This window comes from Silurus meridionalis, chromosome 26 (genome assembly GCF_014805685.1).
Source record: "Silurus meridionalis isolate SWU-2019-XX chromosome 26, ASM1480568v1, whole genome shotgun sequence".
Lineage (NCBI taxonomy): Eukaryota > Metazoa > Chordata > Actinopteri > Siluriformes > Siluridae > Silurus > Silurus meridionalis.
This window is the reverse complement of record NC_060909.1, coordinates 18988491-19010990: the sequence shown is the minus strand read 5'-3', so window position 1 is coordinate 19010990 and position 22500 is coordinate 18988491. Positions and strand designations below refer to the sequence as shown.

The 22500-nt window shown below is 42.7% G+C and overlaps 3 protein-coding genes across 7 annotated transcripts in view; 2 read left to right on the top strand and 1 right to left on the bottom strand.

Annotated features, from left to right (window-relative positions):
* Positions 1-2507, top strand: part of adarb1a (adenosine deaminase RNA specific B1a) — a 20257-nt gene extending 17750 nt beyond the window's left edge. The window contains exons 9-10 of the mRNA XM_046840485.1: positions 1-110; positions 1917-2507. The exon at positions 1-110 is cut by the window's left edge and continues 69 nt beyond it. Of these exons, the coding sequence (XP_046696441.1) occupies positions 1-110; positions 1917-2093 (287 nt within the window). The 3' untranslated portion in view covers positions 2094-2507. The remainder of the gene's footprint in view (positions 111-1916) is intronic.
* Positions 2508-2652: 145 nt separating this feature from the next.
* On the top strand, positions 2653-13846 carry mmadhca (metabolism of cobalamin associated Da). 4 transcript variants are annotated; one of them, XM_046840492.1, is made up of 8 exons: positions 2653-3189; positions 5265-5304; positions 6579-6705; positions 6848-7074; positions 7279-7387; positions 7681-7793; positions 9926-10012; positions 13219-13846. In XM_046840492.1, the coding sequence occupies exons 2-8, from the start codon at positions 5296-5298 to the stop codon at positions 13456-13458; spliced, it is 912 nt and encodes a 303-aa protein (XP_046696448.1). In that variant the 5' UTR covers positions 2653-3189; positions 5265-5295; the 3' UTR covers positions 13459-13846. The 4 variants fall into 4 exon arrangements, with proteins under 4 accessions (XP_046696448.1, XP_046696447.1, XP_046696449.1 ...); XM_046840491.1 differs by lacking the exon at positions 2653-3189 and adding an exon at positions 4376-4453; XM_046840493.1 differs by lacking the exon at positions 2653-3189 and adding an exon at positions 4400-4619 and having other exon boundaries at positions 6851-7074.
* cep70 (centrosomal protein 70) overlaps positions 13740-22500 on the bottom strand; it is a 16625-nt gene continuing 7864 nt past the window's right edge. For both annotated transcript variants that reach the window (XM_046840483.1, XM_046840484.1), the window contains 14 exons: positions 21740-21920; positions 21441-21616; positions 17871-17921; positions 17652-17757; positions 17399-17487; positions 17176-17253; positions 16474-16561; positions 15743-15841; positions 15500-15643; positions 15264-15416; positions 14974-15142; positions 14543-14651; positions 14243-14322; positions 13740-13971 (listed from right to left, as the gene is read on the bottom strand). In XM_046840483.1, the coding sequence (XP_046696439.1) occupies positions 13910-13971; positions 14243-14322; positions 14543-14651; positions 14974-15142; positions 15264-15416; positions 15500-15643; positions 15743-15841; positions 16474-16561; positions 17176-17253; positions 17399-17487; positions 17652-17757; positions 17871-17921; positions 21441-21616; positions 21740-21920 (1585 nt within the window). In that variant the 3' untranslated portion in view covers positions 13740-13909. The remainder of the gene's footprint in view (positions 13972-14242; positions 14323-14542; positions 14652-14973; positions 15143-15263; positions 15417-15499; positions 15644-15742; positions 15842-16473; positions 16562-17175; positions 17254-17398; positions 17488-17651; positions 17758-17870; positions 17922-21440; positions 21617-21739; positions 21921-22500) is intronic.

Here is a 22500-nt window from a genome sequence, read left to right as displayed (position 1 = left end):
ATCAGGGGTTGGAAGTCATTAACGCCACCACAGGGAAGGATGACCTTGGCCGACCTTCTCACCTCTGCAAACACACCCTGTACAACCGCTGGGTTCGACTACACACAAAAGTACAGCTGTTAGACTTTTTAACACACTTTTACACTTTTTATAGAACGTTACACTCTTTACCACTCTGTTACACTCTTTATCACACTGTTACACTCTTTATCACACTGTTACACTCTTTACCACACTGTTACACTCTTTATCATACTGTTACACTCTTTATCACACTGTTACACTCTTTATCATACTGTTATACTCTTTATCACACTGTTACACTCTTTATCACACTGTTACACTCTTTATCATACTGTTATACTCTTTATCACACTGTTACACTCTTTACCACACTGTTACACTCTTTATCATACTGTTACACTCTTTATCACACTGTTACACTCTTTATCATACTGTTATACTCTTTATCACACTGTTACACTCTTTATCACACTGTTACACTCTTTATCATACTGTTACACTCTTTATCACACTGTTACACTCTTTATCACACTGTTACACTCTTTACCACACTGTTACACTATTTACCACACTGTTACACTCTTTATCACACTGTTACACTCTTTATCACACTGTTACACTCTTTATCACACTGTTACACTCTTTATCACACTGTTACACTTTACCACACTGTTACACTCTTTATCACACTGTTACACTCTTTATCACACTGTTACACTCTTTATCACACTGTTACACTCTTTATCACACTGTTACACTCTTTACCACACTGTTACACTCTTTATCACACTGTTACACTCTTTATCACACTGTCACACTCTTTATCACACTGTTACACTCTTTATCATACTGTTATACTCTTTATCACACTGTTACACTCTTTACCACACTGTTACACTCTTTACACACTGTTACACTCTTTATCACACTGTTACAGTCTTTACCACACTGTTACACGCTTTATCATACTGTTACACTCTTTATCACACTGTTACACGCTTTATCATACTGTTACACTCTTTATCACACTGTTACACTCTTTACCACACTGTTACACGCTTTATCATACTGTTACACTCTTTATCATACTGTTACACTCTTTATCACACTGTTACATTCTTTATCACACTGTTACATTCTTTATCACACTGTTACACTTTTATCATACTGTTACACTCTTTATCATACTGTTACACTCTTTATCACACTGTTACACTTTATCACACTGTTACATTCTTTATCACACTGTTACACTCTTTATCACACTGTTACACTCTTTACCACACTGTTACACGCTTTATCATACTGTTACACTCTTTATCATACTGTTACACTCTTTATCATACTGTTACACTCTTTATCACACTGTTACACTCTTAAACACACTGTTACACGCTTTATCACACTGTTACATTCTTTACCACACTGTTACACTCTTAAACACACTGTTACACGCTTTATCACACTGTTACACTCTTTATCACACTGTTACACTCATCATACTGTTACACTCTTTATCATACTGTTATACTCTTTATCACACTGTTACACTCTTTATCACACTGTTACACTTTTATCATACTGTTACACTCTTTATCACACTGTTACATTCTTTACCACACTGTTACACTCTTAAACACACTGTTACACGCTTTATCACACTGTTACACTCTTTATCACACTGTTACACTCTTTATCATACTGTTACACTCTTTATCATACTGTTATACTCTTTATCACACTGTTACACTCTTTATCATACTGTTACACTCTTTATCATACTGTTACACTCTTTACCACACTGTTACACTCTTTACCACACTGTTACACTCTTTACCACATTGTTACACTCTTTTGTTTGATTCTCTTCTCTCTTTCATTTTCTCTCTCAGCTCTCTCAGACTCTGAGGATCCGAGCGACTCGACCCACTTCATATCATGATGCCAAACAAGGTGCTGCAGATTACCAATCAGCCAAACAGACTCTGATCCAAACATTCCAGAAATTGGGCCTTGGCGCTTGGGTGAAAAAACCCATTGAACAGGACCAGTTCTCCCTCACACCATGACAGAGAAAAAGAGAGAGAGAGAGAGAGAGAGAGAGAGAGAGGAGAAAAACGACAGCACATGTCTGTTTGAACTATTCAGCATATTACTGTTCCCACACATCCCCAGGCATCTCTCAACTGTACCTCATTATTCTGTTTTTGTTCTGCGCTGCGTCGTGGCCTTGATACTTTTGTGTAACAGAAATGTTATATCTCCTGTTATTATGTTATTTAAGTGTTATTTTAAACGTGTAACGGTGTTGAAGTATGTGCTTGTGCTTTAACACCAGGAGTCTCGGATTCGCTGGCTGGGTTTTTATTCTTTCGCTTGTTGCATTTTACGATTTTATAATTTATTTTGATCATGGATAATCACAATTATTTGCAATTAATCAACCAGTTATAAAATAATAATGAATCCTCACTGATGAAGAACTTCGGCCCTGAAAATATTCTCACTTCATTCGGTTCATTAAAAGGTGGATATATGAGAAATTATGTTTTTAATCTTATTTTTAAATTATAATCTTAATTAATTTATTTATTTTTTAACCATATTTGGTGTTTTTCTTTTATTGAACACATGAATTAGGACGTGTAAATGTAAGCGATCTGCCAAGGGTTGTTGTGTGTGTGATGAGTGATCATTGTTTATTCTGTGTGATTTGGATCGATCATTCTTTATTTAAAGAGGTCATGCTTTACTGCGTCTGCAGTTTTATAGGGACAGTTTATTTATTAATTGGTTAATTAATGTGAATTTTACTTACGCTGTATTGTAATTGAACACCAAGGATCTCCAGAGGTACTTTACAGTAGTCCTGATTCCCTCCCGTCTGATTGCTCTTCTTTACTGTATAAATATCTCTCAAGCTTTCAGGTAAAGAAACGAAATTCAGACTTGAGATGTGAATAAAAACCTCCAATGACTCCGGTTTGTTTATCTATCTATATTTTTATTTGTTTAGCATGCTGTGCTCTGAACCCTCCAAGGTCCAGTCTAGCCAGTCTGGTTCTTCTTCATCTACACAAATGTGTCAAAAATGACTGAGAAAAGGTTAGGACACCTCTGCACACCTCAGCCAGTAGAAGCGTGTGGAACTAATCTCCTGATTTGGTAAGCAAAGCACATATGAGCATACAATATATTGCTGAACGTTTGTGAACTCTAAGATTAGTATGTGCTCCTTTTTGAACATTCCATTTTATCCCCATTTGCTGTTATAAAAACCTCCACTCTTGTGCTTGTGGAGATTGTACTCATTCAGTCCAGTCAGGTACTGCAGGTCATGTAGGTGACATGAGGAGGCCTGAGGTGGTTGAGGTCAAAGATCTATAGCAGGTGATCTTTCACTCCAGCCCATGTAAATATGTATCTTCACAGAAGGCAAATGAATAAATACCCCAGTTTCCTGTGTTACTGAGAAACTATCACACCTCTGTAACACTTTCATTTCTCATTCATTATAGAGATTATTTAAAAATAGATCTTTAGTATACAAAATAAAAGTGTACTTTAGCAGATACTTTTCTTTTAATGCAAAACAGATTCCTGTAGGAACATCCAGACATTAAGCACTTTATTACCTCCTGCTGAAGTTCTTACTGAAGACCAGGAAAGTGAATAAAGTCACTTCATTTCAACTTTAATCAAAATGAAATACATTTATATAAAGCATTATAGTGTGTTAGTATATGATGTTTTTGTTTGTAATTTATTGTATAATATATTTTAGTATTTCATGTTGTATTGTATTATTTCATATATATTTCAATTCATTTTTATTTCTATTGCTCTAATAACAAGTGCAACAATGGACAGTGTTTAAAATCAGCTTCACAGAGATAAAGAGGTTATAAACTCTGAATGTATATGATCCTGCCTATAAGTCTGTGCCTAATGATGGAGTCAGTGGCAAGAAAAAACTCCCTGAGACCGCATGAGGAAGAAATTCATCCTCATCCTCAACTACAAATGTCCTTCATTAAAGTTCTGTCATTGTTGAAGTGTCCTGTTCATGCAACCTGTGGTCCTGAACCATTAATATTAATTACAGTCCAAATCCGTGCTCAAAGTTCTTGTGTTCCTCAGTAACTTTCGATATTAGAGTTCTTTTATTTTATTACATTTTTTTATTAAAGCTTAGGTTTGGTTTTTGTAATATTTACAACCTAACAATAGATTGTTGTTTGTAATAAATAATAATACAACAACATATATTTGTTATTCGTACGAACAGATTCGCAATAAATTGAGCTCGATTCGAACTCTTATTCTATCTTTTTCCGGTCACGTGTTCGGCGGGACGTGTGCGGGGGGAGGGGAGGGAGGGGAGGGGAGAGGAGCAGGGTACTAGCAGCTCGTTTTCCGAGAACATTGTGTACGTTTTTATTTCTCTATTTATTTTAATAGTCATTTAAAGTACACGTTATTACACTTCGTACCTCACGCGACTGTTTAGTGCCTTTAATTCCTTTTGAAGTCTTTTATTTTACACGACAAACGCGATCAAATACAACACCCTAGTGTTTATGTCCGAGTTTCAGGTAGGGTTTATTATAAGGGTTTATTATGAGGGTTTATTATTTTGGAGTAAAATACAGAGGGGAATATATCTGGGAATTATGAAAGTGTGAAACTGCTTTAATGGCCCATGTTTCACTTTGTTCTGCTTTGATAAGTCAGATGATGTAATATCCGAGGGGAGCATGTTTGCTAAGTGTGAAGTGTTTGTGTTTAAGGGGGAAAAAAAACAGTAGTAAATCAAAAACATTGTCATTTCATCTGTGCGATTAAATGAAGTAGGTTTGAATGATGGTGGTGGAGAATATCAGTGTTTTATTCAGATGTTAACAGTTGTAATTACTACATTTCTAATAGCTAATGTTTTGGAATAAACACCAGGAGATGAAGGATCAGAATATATTAGAGTTGTGTAATATATTAGTGTAAATACAGTATTTATGAACGTTTTACATCATTTAAAATAATAATGTTTTTAGTCAAAGTAAAAAACAAGGCAGAGAGTTTCTCAACCTGTTCCCTGTTTTTGGATATGAGCACAGAAATGATGTTAAAAAAGTTAAATAATAATATACAGATCACTTTTACTCAGTGTTGAGTAATTTTCTGAAGTGGATGAACAGCATTTATAAATGTGTAATAAAGCGTGTTATTAATTGTGTGTGCAGGGTGTAACAGGAGCAGGACGCAGCCACCAGAATGACGAGTGTGAGTCTCATTTCCACTCCCATACTCGTCTTTATAAAGATATACCCCATGTCCCTCCTCTGCACATGTCCAAACCATCTCAATCTCACCTCCCTCACCTTGTCTCCAAAACGTCCTACATGCTCTGTCCCTCTTATAAACTCGTTTCTAATCCTGTCCATTGTCGTCACTCCCAACGAACTTCTCAACATCTTCAGCTTTTCTACCTCCAGCTCCACCTCCTGTCTTTTACTCAATGCCACTGTCTCTAATCCATACAACATCTCAGGTCTCCCCTAGATCTATTTCCAGATGTCACACCAAGTACCTTTCTAGCTGTCTTCCTTATCACTTCTGCAGTAGTTCCCCAATCATCCAGCACCTCTTCACCACCACCACTGAGCTGACATCTTCCCTCATCTCACACTACAGTCTTCCTCTTTCAGTTTCCACCATCGTATTCTTCTCTCAGTCTTCACTCTCCTCCATTAAAGCCTGCCCCAATCACCAATCTTTCATTCCTAGGTTCACCTTCTACCACTTCATCTAACTCACTCCAGAATGTTTCCTTCTCCTCCATCTCACAGCCAACTTGTGGAGCAAAAGCATTGATGACAACATTCATCATCTCTTCAACTTCCAGCTTCACGATCATCACTCTATCAGAAACTCTCTTCACCTCCACTACACTCTTACTGTACTCTTCCTTCAGAAACCCCCCTACACCATTTCTCTTTCCATCCACACCATGATAGAACAGTTTAATCACCTCCAATGTTCCTGCTCTTACTCCCTTTCCACTTGGTCTCCTGAACACACAACATATCTACCTTTCTCCTCTCCATCATATCAGCTATCTCTCTCCCTTTACCCGTCATAGTACCAACATTTAAAGTACCAACCCGAACCTCTACTCCCCTACACTGCTCCTTTCCCTGCCGTCTCTGTAGACGTCTTCCTCCTCTCCTTCTCCTCCTTCAGCCAACATTAACCTGTTTTCCACCAGTACCCTGTTGTTATTGATACCTGTGCTGGTCGTTACACCGACAGGCTTGTGCAACACTAATGACTGGGTTGTGTCAGTGTGATATGATGTTTTATCTCTATTAAAGAGAGAAACACAAGCCAGAGTGCTTCCTGTAGTGTGTAGTCTGCTTCCTGTTACAGTCCAAACTCTTATCAATCAAAATCTGCAGATCCCTGGAGGTCATTGTTCCCATCAGCATGCAGTTTTTTTAAACATCTGTGTAGTTTGTGTGTGATTTGTTTCAGGAGTGTGTGTGTGTGTTGTTCAGGTGCTGTGCAGACGAGCTACCCGGTGGGCCAGAGCCACTCGGAACGTCAGGTCACTGAGATTGTTCTCCACCGCTGGATCTTCAGGATCAGATGAGCCTTATGTAGTGGTTTCATCTCGTCCTGCAGGTAAACCACACACACACACACACACACACACACACACACACATACATACACATGACAACAGTTTAGAAGTAGAGTTCTGAAGTACATGAATCAGAGATAATATGGTGTGTGTGTGTGTGTGTTTGTGTGTGTTTGTAAACAGTAGGCCCCAGAACAGTGTGGCCTGATGAAACCATGGGTCCCTTCGGACCTCAGGATAAACGCTTTCAGTTACCAGGTAACGTGGGGTTTGACTGTCACCTAGGCGGGACGGGAGAGGAGGAACAGAGGACAGCACCGACCCAGCGCATGGTTCCTGACGTCCTCACAGCGCCATCCAGCAGCGAGAGACATGAGTTTGTACTGGCACAGTTCATCACTGAATACCAGGTGCGCTGCTTTCAGTGTGTGTGTGTGTGTGTGTGTGTGTGTGTGTGTGTGTGTTTACTTTACTAAACCTGAACTACTCCTCTGCTGAACCTGACTCGAGCCTGAACAGTACCTGAACTGAACCTTTCTTCTGGAAAATGATATCTACATATTGTGACCAGCGTGTGTGCGTGTGTGTGTGTGTGTGTGTGTGTGTGTTTACAGACTGAAGAATCATCAGTATGGCCTCAGAGAGTTGTAAAAGCAGAGGAATATTTCACTCACTGTGATGTGGAGTGTTCTATTCATTCCTGTCCTGAACTGCTGAAACAGGGTGAGATGTGATTGGATTAGAGTGAAATATGTATGTGTAATCTGTTTATTATTATATATAATGTTTGTGATAAAAGTTAGATCCTGTTCTCACTTTATAGTCGTTCCCTCCTGTAGTGCTGTGGGGAAATGATCAGAAGTTACTATCAATATTTAGTATGAAGTCCAGATCGAGTTTAACAGATAAACAACTAAACAAATTTGTGACCTTTTTTTTTTTTTTTTTTCCATCCTTCCACCACCCCCAAACACACACACACACACACACACACACACACACACACACACACACAGAGTTAGAATCTTTTTTTCCAGCTCTTCCTGTCAGTGGCATCACTGTGGTGACAGTAAAGCAGAAAAGAAATCCTACCGAGGCCGAACTGAACTCACAACAGCTGCTAGATAACGTGAGTCTCACACACTTCTGATTTATTCATGATAAATATCAATCATATTCATTTGTTATAAGAGAAACTGAATAAACCTGTTAATAAGCCACACAGGCAGTAATTTGTGGGGACCAAGCACCTGGGTAGAGCCACACATTCACAGACACACTGTTGGGTTTCAGTCACAGGAAAGCAGAGCCTTAACTTTATCCAGACGGATTCTGGGGGGATTTCTAGCGACTCATGATGTGTAGGTTCTGAGCAGCTGCTTCACTGTTGAAGAAGTTTAGATAAAGGGTGACACTGCTACAGTGGGGTTGTACGTCACTACTTTGACCAGTGGTTGTGATTCTTTTTGTGTAGCCTCAGATCTACACAAGATTTTTGAGAAAATATAAAAGCAAATTGTATAAATAAAGAGACATCCCCCATATTCAGACTTGAACTCTGACTGAAACCATCAAAAAGATGTGCAGGATTTAACCAGTTCTGCCACCAGAGGCTTATAGCATGGACTCTTCTTTTGGGGCAGTTGTCTGTCTTATATTCTTCTAGCTTTAGGGGTTGAAGTCTACATGAGTTGAGTAATGTTGCCTCACAGTCTCTGGTGCCTGATGTCTCTGTTTTCATATATCTGAGTTTGGACTTGTTTTTGTTCAAATCAGTTGTGAGTATGAGGTCCAGTGGTTTAATTAGTTGGGATTTGCCTCTGGCTTGAGAAGTCGCTAGTACAAACCCCAGCCAGGTGTGCAGGAGATAAACGCAGCCGGTGGTTTGGAAGTTGGAGTGTTGTGAGGGTTGAAACAAGAGGGCAATGTTCTCATAGTTATACGTCATGTTACTGAGAGAAATCACAGCACACATCTTTTATTTATTTATTTATTTATTTATTTATTTATTTCTAAGACAAAAGGCCAGTAAGCACATTTCATGCTCCTCCCAGGACGGTGTAATGGTTCCCATCACGATCTTTTGAGCTTGATGTCCCTGAAGCCTGAGCTTTAGTTTTTATTTGTTCCCTGTCTTGTGTTTTGAGACCAAATATATTCCAAATATATTATTTTTTGACTAAATTAACATTTGAGACATTAAGACAATGAAACAGAGAGAAATTAATGTTAAAGACACGAAGAGAATAAATACATCACCTGAAGCAGGACATGAACCTTCACCAGTGTCTACAGAGACCCACCAGCCTTAACCCACTGAGCCACCAGGGAGGACAGACTCTATTGGGTTCCAAAAGTGAGCAGGAGAAAGAAAGACACAGGGACAGAAGTAAAGTCATCTAGAAGTAATTGAAAAATCAGAGCTTTTTTTCAGGTGTTTTTTCATGTCTTTACACTCGACCCTGAAGAGAGCTAGAGAACAGTCTCTGACACTCAGTCCACTGAGACACCAGGTCACGTGTCCTAAAGACAGATACACGTGCATCAGCACACTCACCTACACACTGCAGAATTCATGCCAGAGACTGAACATGGACTGGTGAAGCTCAGACCTCACATCTCTGAGCTCATCGTTTGAAATCATACTGTTCATGCGTGTGAGCGTGCGTTCTCTACCTGAGTGTCTTGGTTTAACCTCATGTTCTATGACGGTTAGAATTTAGGAACAGACCCTTTGTGACCTCCTGTGGCTCATTTGGATGAGCTTTGGCTTGAGAGGTTGCTGGTTTGAACCCATCAGGTCTGCAGCAGATAAATGCAGTTGCGTGGAAGGTTCTGAGTGTTGGAGTGTGTGAAACAAACAGCAGAGCAATATTCAAACAGACGCCGGCTTAGAACCTTGTGATAGGAACAAAGATGGTTATGGACCAGAGGGAAGGAATGATGACTGTTTTGCGAAAGAATAAATGCAAAAAAAACCTTCACTTTTTGGCCCGTCTTTTATTTTCTTCTTTTCTCCACCACTAATTGAGAGATTACTGATTTATTTTTTTCAGTTTGATGTGAAAGCAGAACAGCAGGTTGAAGTAACTGTTGATCAGTAGAAGGATCAGGTGTTAAATCAGTGGGGAAAAATAACTTGGCACGTTGAATTGATCTGATCCCAGATTTTGGTTATGAATGAACATGCGTCTAAAATGTTCCTGAACTATAACAAATCTTACACTAAACACTAAATGAATGTTCCCTGTGTGTGTGTAGTTTATTAACGGTGCCAAAGAGATCTGTTTCCTGTTGTGGAGAGGAGGATACTGGGCTGACTTCATCGACCCCTCGTCTGGAAGAGCCGTGAGTACCTATGAAAAATGGAGGTTCAGGAACATGGGGACACTCAGGCACATTTTCCCTACAGGGAAGATCCTGATTTATTTTATGGAGATGTCCTCCAATTCTCAAGCTTCTAAACTGTCTGTGGAAATCTACCACTGAAAAAAGAAATGCAGTTTAAACCCTGTGGATTAATATAAAGAGAATTGATTCGTTTTAAAGTATCATTTTTAAAGACTAAAACTAAAACAAAACTCCACCTCTTTTTGTCCCGTCAGTATTTCGCCCACTGTCACATGATCAGGTTCTCGAGGCGGATCAGGGCGTCACTCCGCTTCCACATCGAGGACGCCGCTTCCTGCAGACTCACCGTAAATATTTGATTTGTTCAGCCTGTAAATAAATGTAGATCTGTACACACACACACACACACACACACACACACACACAGATTGGTGTTTACCCTCATTGAGAAAGCAGGACTTGTAGGAGGTCTAAAAGTGAGCTGTGTGGTGTGGCTCTGTCACTGTTCATAGTGGAGTCTTGAGGCCCAGTGATAAAACTCTCACCTCACGTCCCTGATCTCACTGATATAAACCGCCCCTACGCCGACTAACCCCACAATCCACCCTGCCCTTTTGATTGACAGACGTTACCACAAGCATTTGTGTGTATAGTGTGGTTACTTTGTGGTTTGTGGTGCACGAAGTCCCTGGTTCAAGCCGCAACCTAATTTTTTGTTTGCGCTCAGTTTATAGAACAAAACGGAAGAAAAGAAAAGAGCAGTAAGTAAATTTTGCTTTTGTTCCAAGATGGTGTGGTGTTTAACATCCCAGTCCCTGGTTCAATCATTGTTTGTAGCAGGTCATTGAATAGAAAAGTAAAATGTCCATTAAAACAGCTGGATGGCGTAAAATCCTGTAGCTCAATCAGATAAGATCCTTGTCTCGTGTTTTGAGAGGTTGCAGGTTCAGACCTCAGCAGGTTCTGCGCCACATATATTATTCTTCAAAAACGTCTCAAATGCTCATTAAGTTAAAGCCAAAAGTCCAATAAGCAGCCTCTGTCCCAGTCCTCAAGTGGTGTAGTGGTTAACATCATGGTCTCTGCTGCATGAACTCCCTGGTTCAAGCCTCACCTTCAATTTAGTGTGGGTGTTCTTCTAGTTTAAGTTAAGTTTGATCCTCAGCTTCAGCTTTTGTTTGTTGTAGTTTGTAGAATAAAAAGTGAAATGTGCATTAAAACAGCTTGTTAGTATGAGATCCTGTGGCTCAGTTGGATGAGCTTCACCTCTGGGTTGAGAGGTTGCTGGTTCAAACCCCGGCCAGGACTCTCCGATATGAAACGGTTGCGTGAAAGGTTCGGGTCGAGAATCGTGAAGGTTCTGGAAAGAGTTGCGTGGAAGGTTCAGGCTGTGAGAAGGTATCGGAGGGCGTAAGCTGAGAAAGGGGGCAATATCCGGGCATCTGCCCCCGGCCCCTGAGGAGATGAAGGCAGGGGGTTATGCAGTGAAAAAACAGAAAAAAGTATCGACTTAGTTTTGCATCTAAAGGGGAAAATTTCTGCCTAAAACTATCACTTTACCTTTTTCTGGGCTTTTGAAGCACCATTTACCCCAATCTTCTCCTCATCACACTCCTCCTTTCACCCCCCACTCACCTGATCTGCTCTCACCACACACAGACATTCTCACAACTCACCCAGTGTCAGGACACGCCGGATTCGAACCAGCAACCTCTGAGACCAGAGGCAAAGGCTTTTACCACAAAGCCGTCACGTCCCACACACTCACCTGCTTTTATAGGGGGGTTTATCTTTCGTTTTATACCTGCAGAGAGAAATTAATGTTAAAGACACGAAGAGAATAAATACATCACCTGAAGCAGGACATGAACCTTCACCAGTGTCTACAGAGACCCACCAGCCTTAACCCACTGAGCCACCAGGGAGGACAGACTCTATTGGGTTCCAAAAGTGAGCAGGAGAAAGAAAGACACGGGGACAGAAGTAAAGTCATCTAGAAGTAATTGAAAAATCAGAGCTTTTTTTCAGGTGTTTTTTCATGTCTTTACACTCGACCCTGAAGAGAGCTAGAGAACAGTCTCTGACACTCAGTCCACTGAGACACCAGGTCACGTGTCCTAAAGACAGATACACGTGCATCAGCACACTCACCTACACACTGCAGAATTCATGCCAGAGACTGAACATGGACTGGTGAAGCTCAGACCTCACATCTCTGAGCTCATCGTTTGAAATCATACTGTTCATGCGTGTAGACGTGCGTTCTCTACCTGAGTGTCTTGGTTTAACCTCATGTTCTATGACGCGGTTAGAATTTAGGAACAGACCCTTTGTGACCTCCTGTGGCTCATATGGATGAGCTTTGGCTTGAGAGGTTGCTGGTTTGAACCCATCAGGTCTGCAGCAGATAAATGCAGTTGCGTGGAAGGTTCTGAGTGTTGCGGAGTGTGTGAAGCAAACAGCAGAGCAATATTCAAACAGACGCCGGCTTAGAACCTTGTGATAGGAACAAAGATAGTTATGGACCAGAGGGAAGGAATGATGACTCTTTTGCGAAAGAATAAATGCAAAAAAAACCTTCACTTTTTGGCCCGTCTTTTATTTTCTTCTTTTCTCCACCACTAATTGAGAGATTATTGATTTATTTTTTTCAGTTTGATGTGAAAGCAGAACAGCAGGTTGAAGTAACTGTTGATCAGTAGAAGGATCAGGTGTTAAATCAGTGGGGAAAAATAACTTGGCACATTGAATTGATCTGATCCCAGATTTTGGTTATGAATGAACATGCGTCTAAAATGTTCCTGAACTATAACAAATCTTACACTAAACACTAAATGAATGTTCCCTGTGTGTGTGTAGTTTATTAACGGTGCCAAAGAGATCTGTTTCCTGTTGTGGAGAGGAGGATACTGGGCTGACTTCATCGACCCCTCGTCTGGAAGAGCCGTGAGTACCTATGAAAAATGGAGGTTCAGGAACATGGGGACACTCAGGCACATTTTCCCTACAGGGAAGATCCTGATTTATTTTATGGAGATGTCCTCCAATTCTCAAGCTTCTAAACTGTCTGTGGAAATCTACCACTGAAAAAAGAAATGCAGTTTAAACCCTGTGGATTAATATAAAGAGAATTGATTTGTTTTAAAGTATCATTTTTAAAGACTAAAACTAAAACAAAACTCCACCTCTTTTTGTCCCGTCAGTATTTCGGCCCACTGTCACATGATCAGGTTCTCGAGGCGGATCAGGGACGTCACTCCGGCTTCCACATCGAGGACGTCGCTTCCTGCAGACTCACCGTCCACATCCTGAGGGACACGCACACCTTCGCCGGGACGCTGATCACCAACGCGCCGTCCGGCAGCCTCATCATGCGGCGGCTCAGAGGACACGCACCCGACCGAGACGCCACACACGCACCCTCGCGGCGTGATGGACGCTAACGCTAACGCAGGTCTGCTGCTGCTGCTGCCTTATTACTGGAGTTTTAATTGGAACCTTTATTTATTTACATCCTGATATTTATGTGACACGTGGCAGCTCTGATTCAGGGGTCACGTCACTGAAGTACGTGAACAGACAGCATTATTTATATGCTGGAACTGAGAATCTGATGTCAGCAGGGTGGGGGTGAGGGGGGAAGTGAGACGCTGAGCGAATGCTGAATTAAATGAAACAGAATGCAGATTTTTTCTTGAGAGAAATCAGAAGGATAAATAAGGAATTGTTCTATAAAGAAGTTTAATTCACACTGAGGAACTGTACAGGTCACACTGGTGCTCCTACGATTTACTCGAGACACGTTCTTCAATAAAACACACACAGACTCTCGCACGCGTCTCAGCACCGGTCACGTCATCATCACGTGCACAGAGCAGAAACCAAACACGTTTCTCACTCAGTCATCGACTTCAGAGTCCTGACTCGGGGGAGAATATCATCCAAACTCTCAGCACCTGCAAACACACACACACACACACCATGACCATCACACACCTGCTCTCAAGGTTTATCTCACTAGGTTCTAGAGAAACATAATTCATCTACGGTAAGAGCTCTGTCCTTGTGAGGACAGACCACACACACACACAATTAGCTGATTATATTAGTATATAAATGTGTTCATAATAAAGAAGACTTGAACATTAATATATAAAATTTGACAAAGAATGTAGAAGAGTGTGTGTGTGTGTGTGTGTGTGTGTGTGTGTGTGTGTATATACATACCCAGGGTGTTCAGCAGGTCGAGAACCAGTGAGTGAAATGCAGGAAAAAATTCCTCGTGTTCCTTCAGCTTCACTATAATGCTGAAAAGAGAAAGACAGTATGACACACACACACACACACACACACACACACACACACACACGAGTTAATTTTAAGTAAATACAATCCACACAAATTTAAAATTAAAATAATTAAAACAGAGAGACGTTTTATCAAACATTTGGAAAACAGAATGTAAAACACTTATAATACTACACTATTTGTGTGTGTGTGTGTGTGTGTGTGTGTGTGTGTATGTACCTGTCTATGTCACTGGTTCCGAGCAACTCGTGTGGGTTTTGAAAGGAAAAATCTCGAGTCATTACTTTGGCCACTGTGTTCACCACGTCACCAGGGGGCGCTCTTTCATCTAGCGCGCGAGCACACACACACACACACACACACACACACACACACTCATGAAAGTCAGACTTACAGTACACAAGAAACTAATACATTATTTTCTCCCAATCCCACAATGCACTGCAGCAGGTGAAATGTTTCCGCCCCGACGGTGCAGCGTTTCTCTCATCCAATTTATTTTATTTTATTAGATAAAAATAATTTTCCACAGGTTTTATAACATCTGAGAATTTACACTTCGGATCTGTAACATCACACGTTAAAGTACGTCGGCTGAAGGATTTACGGTTGCTATAGTAACAACAGATCTCAACATCTGCATCATATACCCATGTCCAGGATGTCTCGCAAGTTCCTCATGGCGTTGTTCATCTCGGCCAGACGCGTGTAGACCTCGTTCATTCTCGGGTAAACACCGCGCAGACTCGGAACGTCAAAGAGTTTCTGAAAGTGAGACACCATCGCCTGCAGCGTGGGCTTCGTAGGAGTGCGCAACACCTACACACACACACACACACACACACACACAAACGTGTAAACGTAAAAACATGAGAAAAAAACAACTGCTTTTCGTAGATATTAAAGTTAGAACAATGGAAAAACAAAGCAATAAAAGCACCGTGTCGTCTGGAGCAGTCTCGTTCAGCAGCATGTCCACCATGAGCTTCACGTCCTCCACCTTCACGCACTCGGGCTCAATAAACCCGGCTCCGTCCTCCGGCTGCCACGGCAACAGCCTCTTCTTCAACCTGCTAACGGAGCGCTGCAGATCCTGACGGAGCAGATGTTGGTGCTAAGCTTTAACGTGAGTGCGTCTCAGAGAAACGTCACACGCGTGGTGTGTGCGAGACTGACCGGCAGAGCTCCGAGCTGTCGGCTCCACGTCTCCAGCGTAGGAACGAGCCGCTCCAGCTCCGAGCTGGCGCCATCCCCGGGTCTCTGAGGCGACGCCAGCGAGGCTCTCGGATTGGTCAGGATGTCTGTGATGTCACTGAGGATCTGCACCATGAAACATTACGATAATGTGAATGAGATTTAAGATTTAATGAGATCATATTTAATCCAAACCATCACACCGAGCAATAAACGTGGATTGACCTTCTCGAGTCGGAGCGCTGACTCCGCTTCTCTGCAGCGTGCCTTAACTGCAGCCACTACGTCGCCGACGTCCTGCACCTTCAGCTCCGAGCAGATCTCCTGTAACATCACGTCAAACAGGAGACACACTCCATCACTCACACAGTGCAGCTGAATTCTGGACCATGATTGGTCGGAAGGTGCGGATTCATTTTACACGCGCTAGTTAACGTTCCTATAGTAACAGTTTGCTCAGAGGATGCAACATTTGCTGTGAGTTTAATAAGATTTATGGAAGGAGTCTTCAGTGCAACTAAGATCCTGCTGAGGGACTAAGAGTTTATAGCTGCTATAACATAAAGGACGAAAGGAGCCACCTTCAATCATGAACAAAAAAAGTACATAGAAATGGATAAAATGTGACTTTTTTATTTAAAAATAATTGTTTGTAGTTTGCTACCATATAAGAGGAATAAAACTCGCTTCTCTGTGTGTGTGTGTGTGTGTCTGTGTCTGTACATCCATATGTGTGTGTCTGTGTGTGCGTACATCCATATGTGTGTGTCTGTGTGTGCGTACATCCATATGTGTGTGTCTGTGTGTGCGTACATTCATGTGTATGTATGTATGTGTGCGTATATCCGTGTGTGTGTGTATACATCTGTGTGTGTGTGTGTGTGTGTGTGTATATACATTAAGGTGTGTGTGTGTGTGTGTGTGTGTGTGTGTGTGTGTGTGTATAAAATGTTTACCGTGATGCATCTCTGGCTCTCAGTGAGGTATCGCTGTGTCTCAGTGATGGAACTCGTCGGATCTTCAGGTTTCTTCATCTGAACTGACCTTCAAACACAAGTACAATAAACCCACAGTGTACAAAACCAGTGGTTCTGTTAAGAGAGGCCACATTGTGTGTACACACCCGAGTGTTTTGTGTAGAGATACCCGAGTGTGTTGTGTAGAGATACCCGAGTGTGTTGTGCGTAGAGATACCCGAGTGTGTAGTGCTGAGAGATACCCGAGTGTGTTGTGCGGAGAGATACCCGAGTGTGTGGTGCGTAGAGATACCCGAGTGTGTGGCGCGGAGAGATACCCGAGTGTGTGGTGCGGAGAGATACCCGAGTGTGTGGTGCGGAGAGATACCCGAGTGTGTAGTGTGTAGAGATACCCGAGTGTGTGGTGCGGAGAGATACCCGAGTGTGTTGTGCGGAGAGATACCCAAATGTGTTGTGCGGAGAGATACCCGAGTGTGTTGTGTGAGAGATACCTGAGTGTGTTGTGTAGAGATACCCGAGTGTATAGTGTGTAGAGATACCCGAGTGTGTTGTGTAGAGATACCCGAGTGTGTTGTGTAGAGATACCCGAGTGTGTTGTGTAGAGATACCCGAGTGCGTAGTGCGGAGAGATACCCGAGTGTGTAGTGTGTAGAGATACCTGAGTGTGTAGTGTGTAAATACCTGACATTATTCTGCTGCATGAGATTCTCCATCCTTCTCAACTGCTGTTTACACCACTTCAGCTCCTTCATATTCGGCCTAACAGACACACACACACACAAAATTTACATATGTGCTCGACATCACTTCCTGTTTGCAATTTGAGCTTTCTGATTGGAGGATGAGGAACGCTGTAACACCTCAGTGGAATTCGGGAGATAAACAGAAAACAGAAATGTAGAACCTGGAGTCGAGATCCTGTCTGAGACGCTGAACCTTTGATCTCAAATCTTCACGCTGCGCTTTAGTCTTCTTCAACTGCTCCTGATACGACTGAGAGAGCATACACACACACACACACACACACACACCATTAAAACCTTGTAGGAGAGATAGTCTGACTGAAGAAGAGGCAGATAGAAAGAGAAAGGGAGAGTGAGAGAGTGTGTGTGTGTGTGTGTGTGTGTGTGTGTGTGTGTGTGTGTGTGTGTGAATACCTTAAGCAGGATTGTGTAGCTGGAGGAGTGTAACTCCGATGTGTTGGTGTTGTGTGGCTGTGAATCAGATGAGTCACTGTTGCACACACTGCATCTTCGACACCTCCTGCATATCACACACACACACACAGGGAACTAATGCACAATCAATACCCCTAACACATAAGCCGTGAACATGAGCATCAGAACACACGCACACACACCTGGGTTTCTACTCACTTCAGTTTCTCCTGCAGCTGTGATTCATAACTGCAAATGATGTCCAGTATCCTGCAGAAACCAAACACACCAGAGTATAACACACTGTGTTCATGTGTGTGTGTGTGTGTGTGTGTGTGTATTTACAGTTGATCAGTAGGTGAGTGTAATCGAGCTGTGAGTGTGTGTGTGTGTGTGTGTGTGTGTGTGTGTGTGTGTGTGTGTGTGTGTGTGTGTGTGTATTTTCAGTGGATCAGTAGGTGAGTGTAATCGAGCTGTGAGTGAGTGTGTGTGTATTTACTGTTAATCAGTAGGTGAGTGTAATCGAGCTGGGAGTGTGTGTGTGTGTGAGTGTGTGTATTTACAGTTGATCAGTAGGTGAGTGTAATCGAGCTGTGAGCGTGTGTGTGTGTGTGAGTGTGTGTGTGTGTGTATTTTCAGTTGATCAGTAGGTGAGTGTAATCGAGCTGTGAGTGAGTGTGTGTGTGTGTGTGTGTGTGTGTGTATTTACAGTTAATCAGTAGGTGAGTGTAATTGAGCTGGGAGTGTGTGTAAGAGTGTGTGAGTGTGTGTATTTACAGTTGATCAGTAGGTGAGTGTAATAGAGCTGTGAGTGTGTGTGTGAGTGTGTGTATTTACAGTTGATCAGTAGGTGAGTGTAATCGAGCTGTGAGTGTGTGTGTGTGTGTGTGTGAGAGTGTGTGAGTGTGTGTGTTTACAGTTGATCAGTAGGTGAGTGTAATCGAGCTGTGAGAGTGTGTGTGAGTGTGTGTGTGTGTGTGTGTGTGTGTGTTTACAGTTGATCAGTAGGTGAGTGTAATCGAGCTGTGAGAATGTGTGTGTGTGTGTGTGTGTGTGTGTGTGTGTATTTTCAGTTGATCAGTAGGTGAGTGTAATAGAGCTGTGAGTGTGTGTGAGAGTGTGTGTGTGTGTGTATTTTCAGTTGATCAGTAGGTGAGTGTAATCGAGCTGTGAGCGTGTGTGAGAGTGTGTGTGAGGTGTGTGTGAGAGTGTGTGTGAGAGTGTGTGAGAGTGTGTGTGTGTGTGTATTTACAGTTGATCAGTAGGTGAGTGTAATCGAGCTGTGAGTGTGTGTGAGTGTGTGAGAGTGTGTGTGTGTGTGAGTGTGTGTTTACAGTTGATCAGTAGGTGAGTGTAATCGAGCTGTGAGTGTGTGTGAGAGTGTGTGTGAGCGTGAGTGTGTGTGTGTGTTTACAGTTGATCAGTAGGTGAGTGTAATCGAGCTGTGAGAGTGTGTGTGTGAGTGTGTGTGAGTGTGTGTGTGTGTGTGTGTTACAGTTGATCAGTAGGTGAGTGTAATCGAGCTGTGAGAGTGTGTGTGTGTGTGTGTGTGAGTGTGTGTGTGTGTGTGTGTGTGTTTACAGTTGATCAGTAGGTGAGTGTAATCGAGCTGTGAGAGTGTGTCTGTGAGTGTGTGTGAGTGTGTGTGAGTGTGTGTGTATTTACAGTTGATCAGTAGGTGAGTGTAATCGAGCTGTGAGTGTGTGTCTGTGAGTGTGTGTGAGTGTGTGTATTTACAGTTGATCAGTAGGTGAGTGTAATAGAGCTGTGAGAGTGTGTGTGTGTGTGAGTGTGTGTGTATTTACAGTTGATCAGTAGGTGAGTGTAATTCAAGCTGTGAGTGTGTGTCTGTGAGTGTGTGTGTGTGTGTGTTTACAGTTGATCAGTAGGTGAGTGTAATCGAGCTGTGAGAGTGTGTGTGAGTGTGTGTGAGCGTGAGTGTGTGTGTATTTACAGTTGATCAGTAGGTGAGTGTAATCGAGCTGTGAGTGAGTGTGTGTGAGTGTGTGAGAGCGTGAGTGTGTGTGTATTTACAGTTGATCAGTAGGTGAGTGTAATCGAGCTGTGAGTGTGTGTGTGTGTGTGTGTGTATTTACAGTTGATCAGTAGGTGAGTGTAATCGAGCTGTGAGAGTGTGTGTGAGTGTGTGTGTGTTTACAGTTGATCAGTAGGTGAGTGTAATCGAGCTGTGAGTGAGTGTGTGTGAGAGTGTGTGTGAGTGAGTGTGTGTGTTTACAGTTGATCAGTAGGTGAGTGTAATTCGAGCTGTGAGTGTGTGTGTGGTGTGTGTGTATTTACAGTTGATCAGTAGGTGAGTGTAATTCGAGCTGTGAGTGTGTGTGAGTGTGTGTGTGAGTGTGTGTGTGTGTGTGTGAGTGTGTGTGAGTGTGTGTGTGAGAGTGTCTGTGAGTGTGTGTGTGAGAGTGTGTGTGAGTGTGTGTGTGTGAGTGTGTGAGTGTGTATTTACAGTTGATCAGTAGGTGAGTGTAATCGAGCTGTGAGAGTGTGTGTGTGTGTGTGTGGTGTGTGTGAGTGTGTGTGTGTGAGGTGTGTGTGAGTGTGTGTGAGTGTCTGTGAGTGTGTGTGTGAGTGTGTGTGAGTGTGTGTGTGAGTGTGTGTGAGTGTGTGTGAGAGTGTGTGTGTGAGTGTGTGTGTATTTACAGTTGATCAGTAGGTGAGTGTAATCGAGCTGTGAGAGTGTGTGTGTGAGTGTGTGTGTATTTACAGTTGATCAGTAGGTGAGTGTAATTCAAGCTGTGAGTGAGTGTGTGTGAGTGTGTGTGAGAGCGTGAGTGTGTGTGTGTTACAGTTGATCAGTAGGTGAGTGTAATTCGAGCTGTGAGAGTGTGTGTGTGAGTGTGTGTGTGAGTGTGTGTGAGTGTGTGTGTGAGGTGTGTGTGAGAGTGTCTGTGAGTGTGTGTGTGAGTGTCTGTGAGTGTGTGTTTACAGTTGATCAGCAGGTGAGTGTAATTCGAGCTGTGAGTGTGTGTCTGTGAGTGTCTGTGAGTGTGTGTGAGAGTGTGTGTCTGTGAGTGTCTGTGAGTGTGTGTAAGAGTGTGTGTCTGTGAGTGTGTCTGAGTGTGTGTATTTACAGTTGATCAGTAGGTGAGTGTAATTCGAGCTGTGAGTGTGTGTCTGTGAGTGTCTGTGAGTGTGTGTGTATTTACAGTTGATCAGTAGGTGAGTGTAATCGAGCTGTGAGTGTGTGTGTGTGTGTGTGTGTGTGTGTGTGAGTGTGTGTGTGAGTGTGTGTGTGAGTGTGTGTGTGTATTTACAGTTGATCAGTAGGTGAGTGTAATTCGAGCTGTGAGAGTGTGTGTCTGTGAGTGTGTGTGTGAGTGTGTGTGTGTGTGTGTGAGAGTGTGTGTGAGTGTGTGTGAGTGTGTGAGAGTGTCTGTGAGTGTGTGTGAGAGTGTCTGTGAGTGTGTGTGTGAGAGTGTGTGTATTTACAGTTGATCAGCAGGTGAGTGTAATTGAGCTGTGAGAGTGTGTGTCTGTGAGTGTCTGTGAGTGTGTGTGTATTTACAGTTGATCAGTAGGTGAGTGTAATCGAGCTGTGAGTGTGTGTGTGAGTGTCTGTGAGTGTGTGTGTATTTACAGTTGATCAGTAGGTGAGTGTAATCGAGCTGTGAGAGTGTGTGTGTGTGTGTGTGTGTGTGTGTGTGAGTGTGTGTGTGAGTGTGTGTGTGTTACAGTTGATCAGTAGGTGAGTGTAATCAAGCTGTGAGAGTGTGTGTGTGAGTGTGTGTGTGTGTGTGTGAGTGTGTGAGTGTGTGTGTGTGTATTTACAGTTGATCAGTAGGTGAGTGTAATCGAGCCGAGCGACTGAGGAACTGTTGGAAGGTTTGGTTCTGGTGAGAGATGCGTTTCTCCTCCTGCTTCACAGTGAGCTGGAGTTTCTTCTGCAGCTCACACACCTGAGACACCTGCTCACTGAGCTGCTGCTGCAGAACCTCACAGCGCATCTACACACACATAAACATTATTTCCTGAGTTATGTCCTATCCTTCATCCTGCCTTGTAATGCAATGGTGTGTGTGTGTGTGTGTGTGTGTGTGTGTGTGTGTGTGTGTGTGTGTGTTTTGCACCTCGGCATCTGTCTTGTCATGTTGCAGTTGCTGAACTCGTCCCTGTTGCTGTGCTGCTTTACTGATGATGGAGTCCTCCAGACCCTGAACTTTGACCTTTACTCCGGCCAGCACGCCCTCCAGCTCCTCTGCTCTGTGTGACTGACGCACCGCCCGGGTCTGCTGCTGCTCCACTTCCTGTCTGAAACAGGAAATGATGTGTGGTTACATCACTGCACTGCATCACGTGATTATTAAACAAACTATACTGAATGATCAGAAACATCAAGGCCGAGTGTACGGAATTGCTACGCACACACACACACACACACACACACACACACACACAGAATATGCGCTAAATAATCCTGATAAACAGGGAAAAAAACAATGCGTACATCGCATATGAAAAAAAAAAAAAAAAAGAAGAATAGTTTAAGCTGCAGTGTGTGTAGGTTCAGTGTGTGTGGCTGCAGTGTGTGGTTTCAGTGTGTGTGGCTGCAGTGTGTGGCTGCAGTGTGTGTGGCTGCAGTGTGTGGCTGCAGTGTGTGGTTTCAGTGTGTGGCTGCAGTGTGTGTGGCTGCAGTGTGTGGTTTCAGTGTGTGTGGGTTCAGTGTGTAGCTGCAGGTGTGTAGTTTCAGTGTGTGTGGCTGCAGTGTGTAGTTTCAGTGTGTGTAGGTTCAGTGTGTGTAGCTGCAGGTGTGTAGTTTCAGTGTGTGTGGCTGCAGTGTGTAGTTTCAGTGTGTGTAGGTTCAGTTTGTGTAGCTGCAGGTGTGTAGTTT

Bases quoted from the DNA above. Each gene is read 5' to 3' on its own strand.
- mmadhca (XM_046840492.1), top strand. The intron at 7,388-7,680 runs GTGAGATGTGAT...ACACACACACAG, and splicing joins TCCTGAACTGCTGAAACAGG to AGTTAGAATCTTTTTTTCCA. The intron at 7,794-9,925 runs GTGAGTCTCACA...GTGTGTGTGTAG, and splicing joins CACAACAGCTGCTAGATAAC to TTTATTAACGGTGCCAAAGA.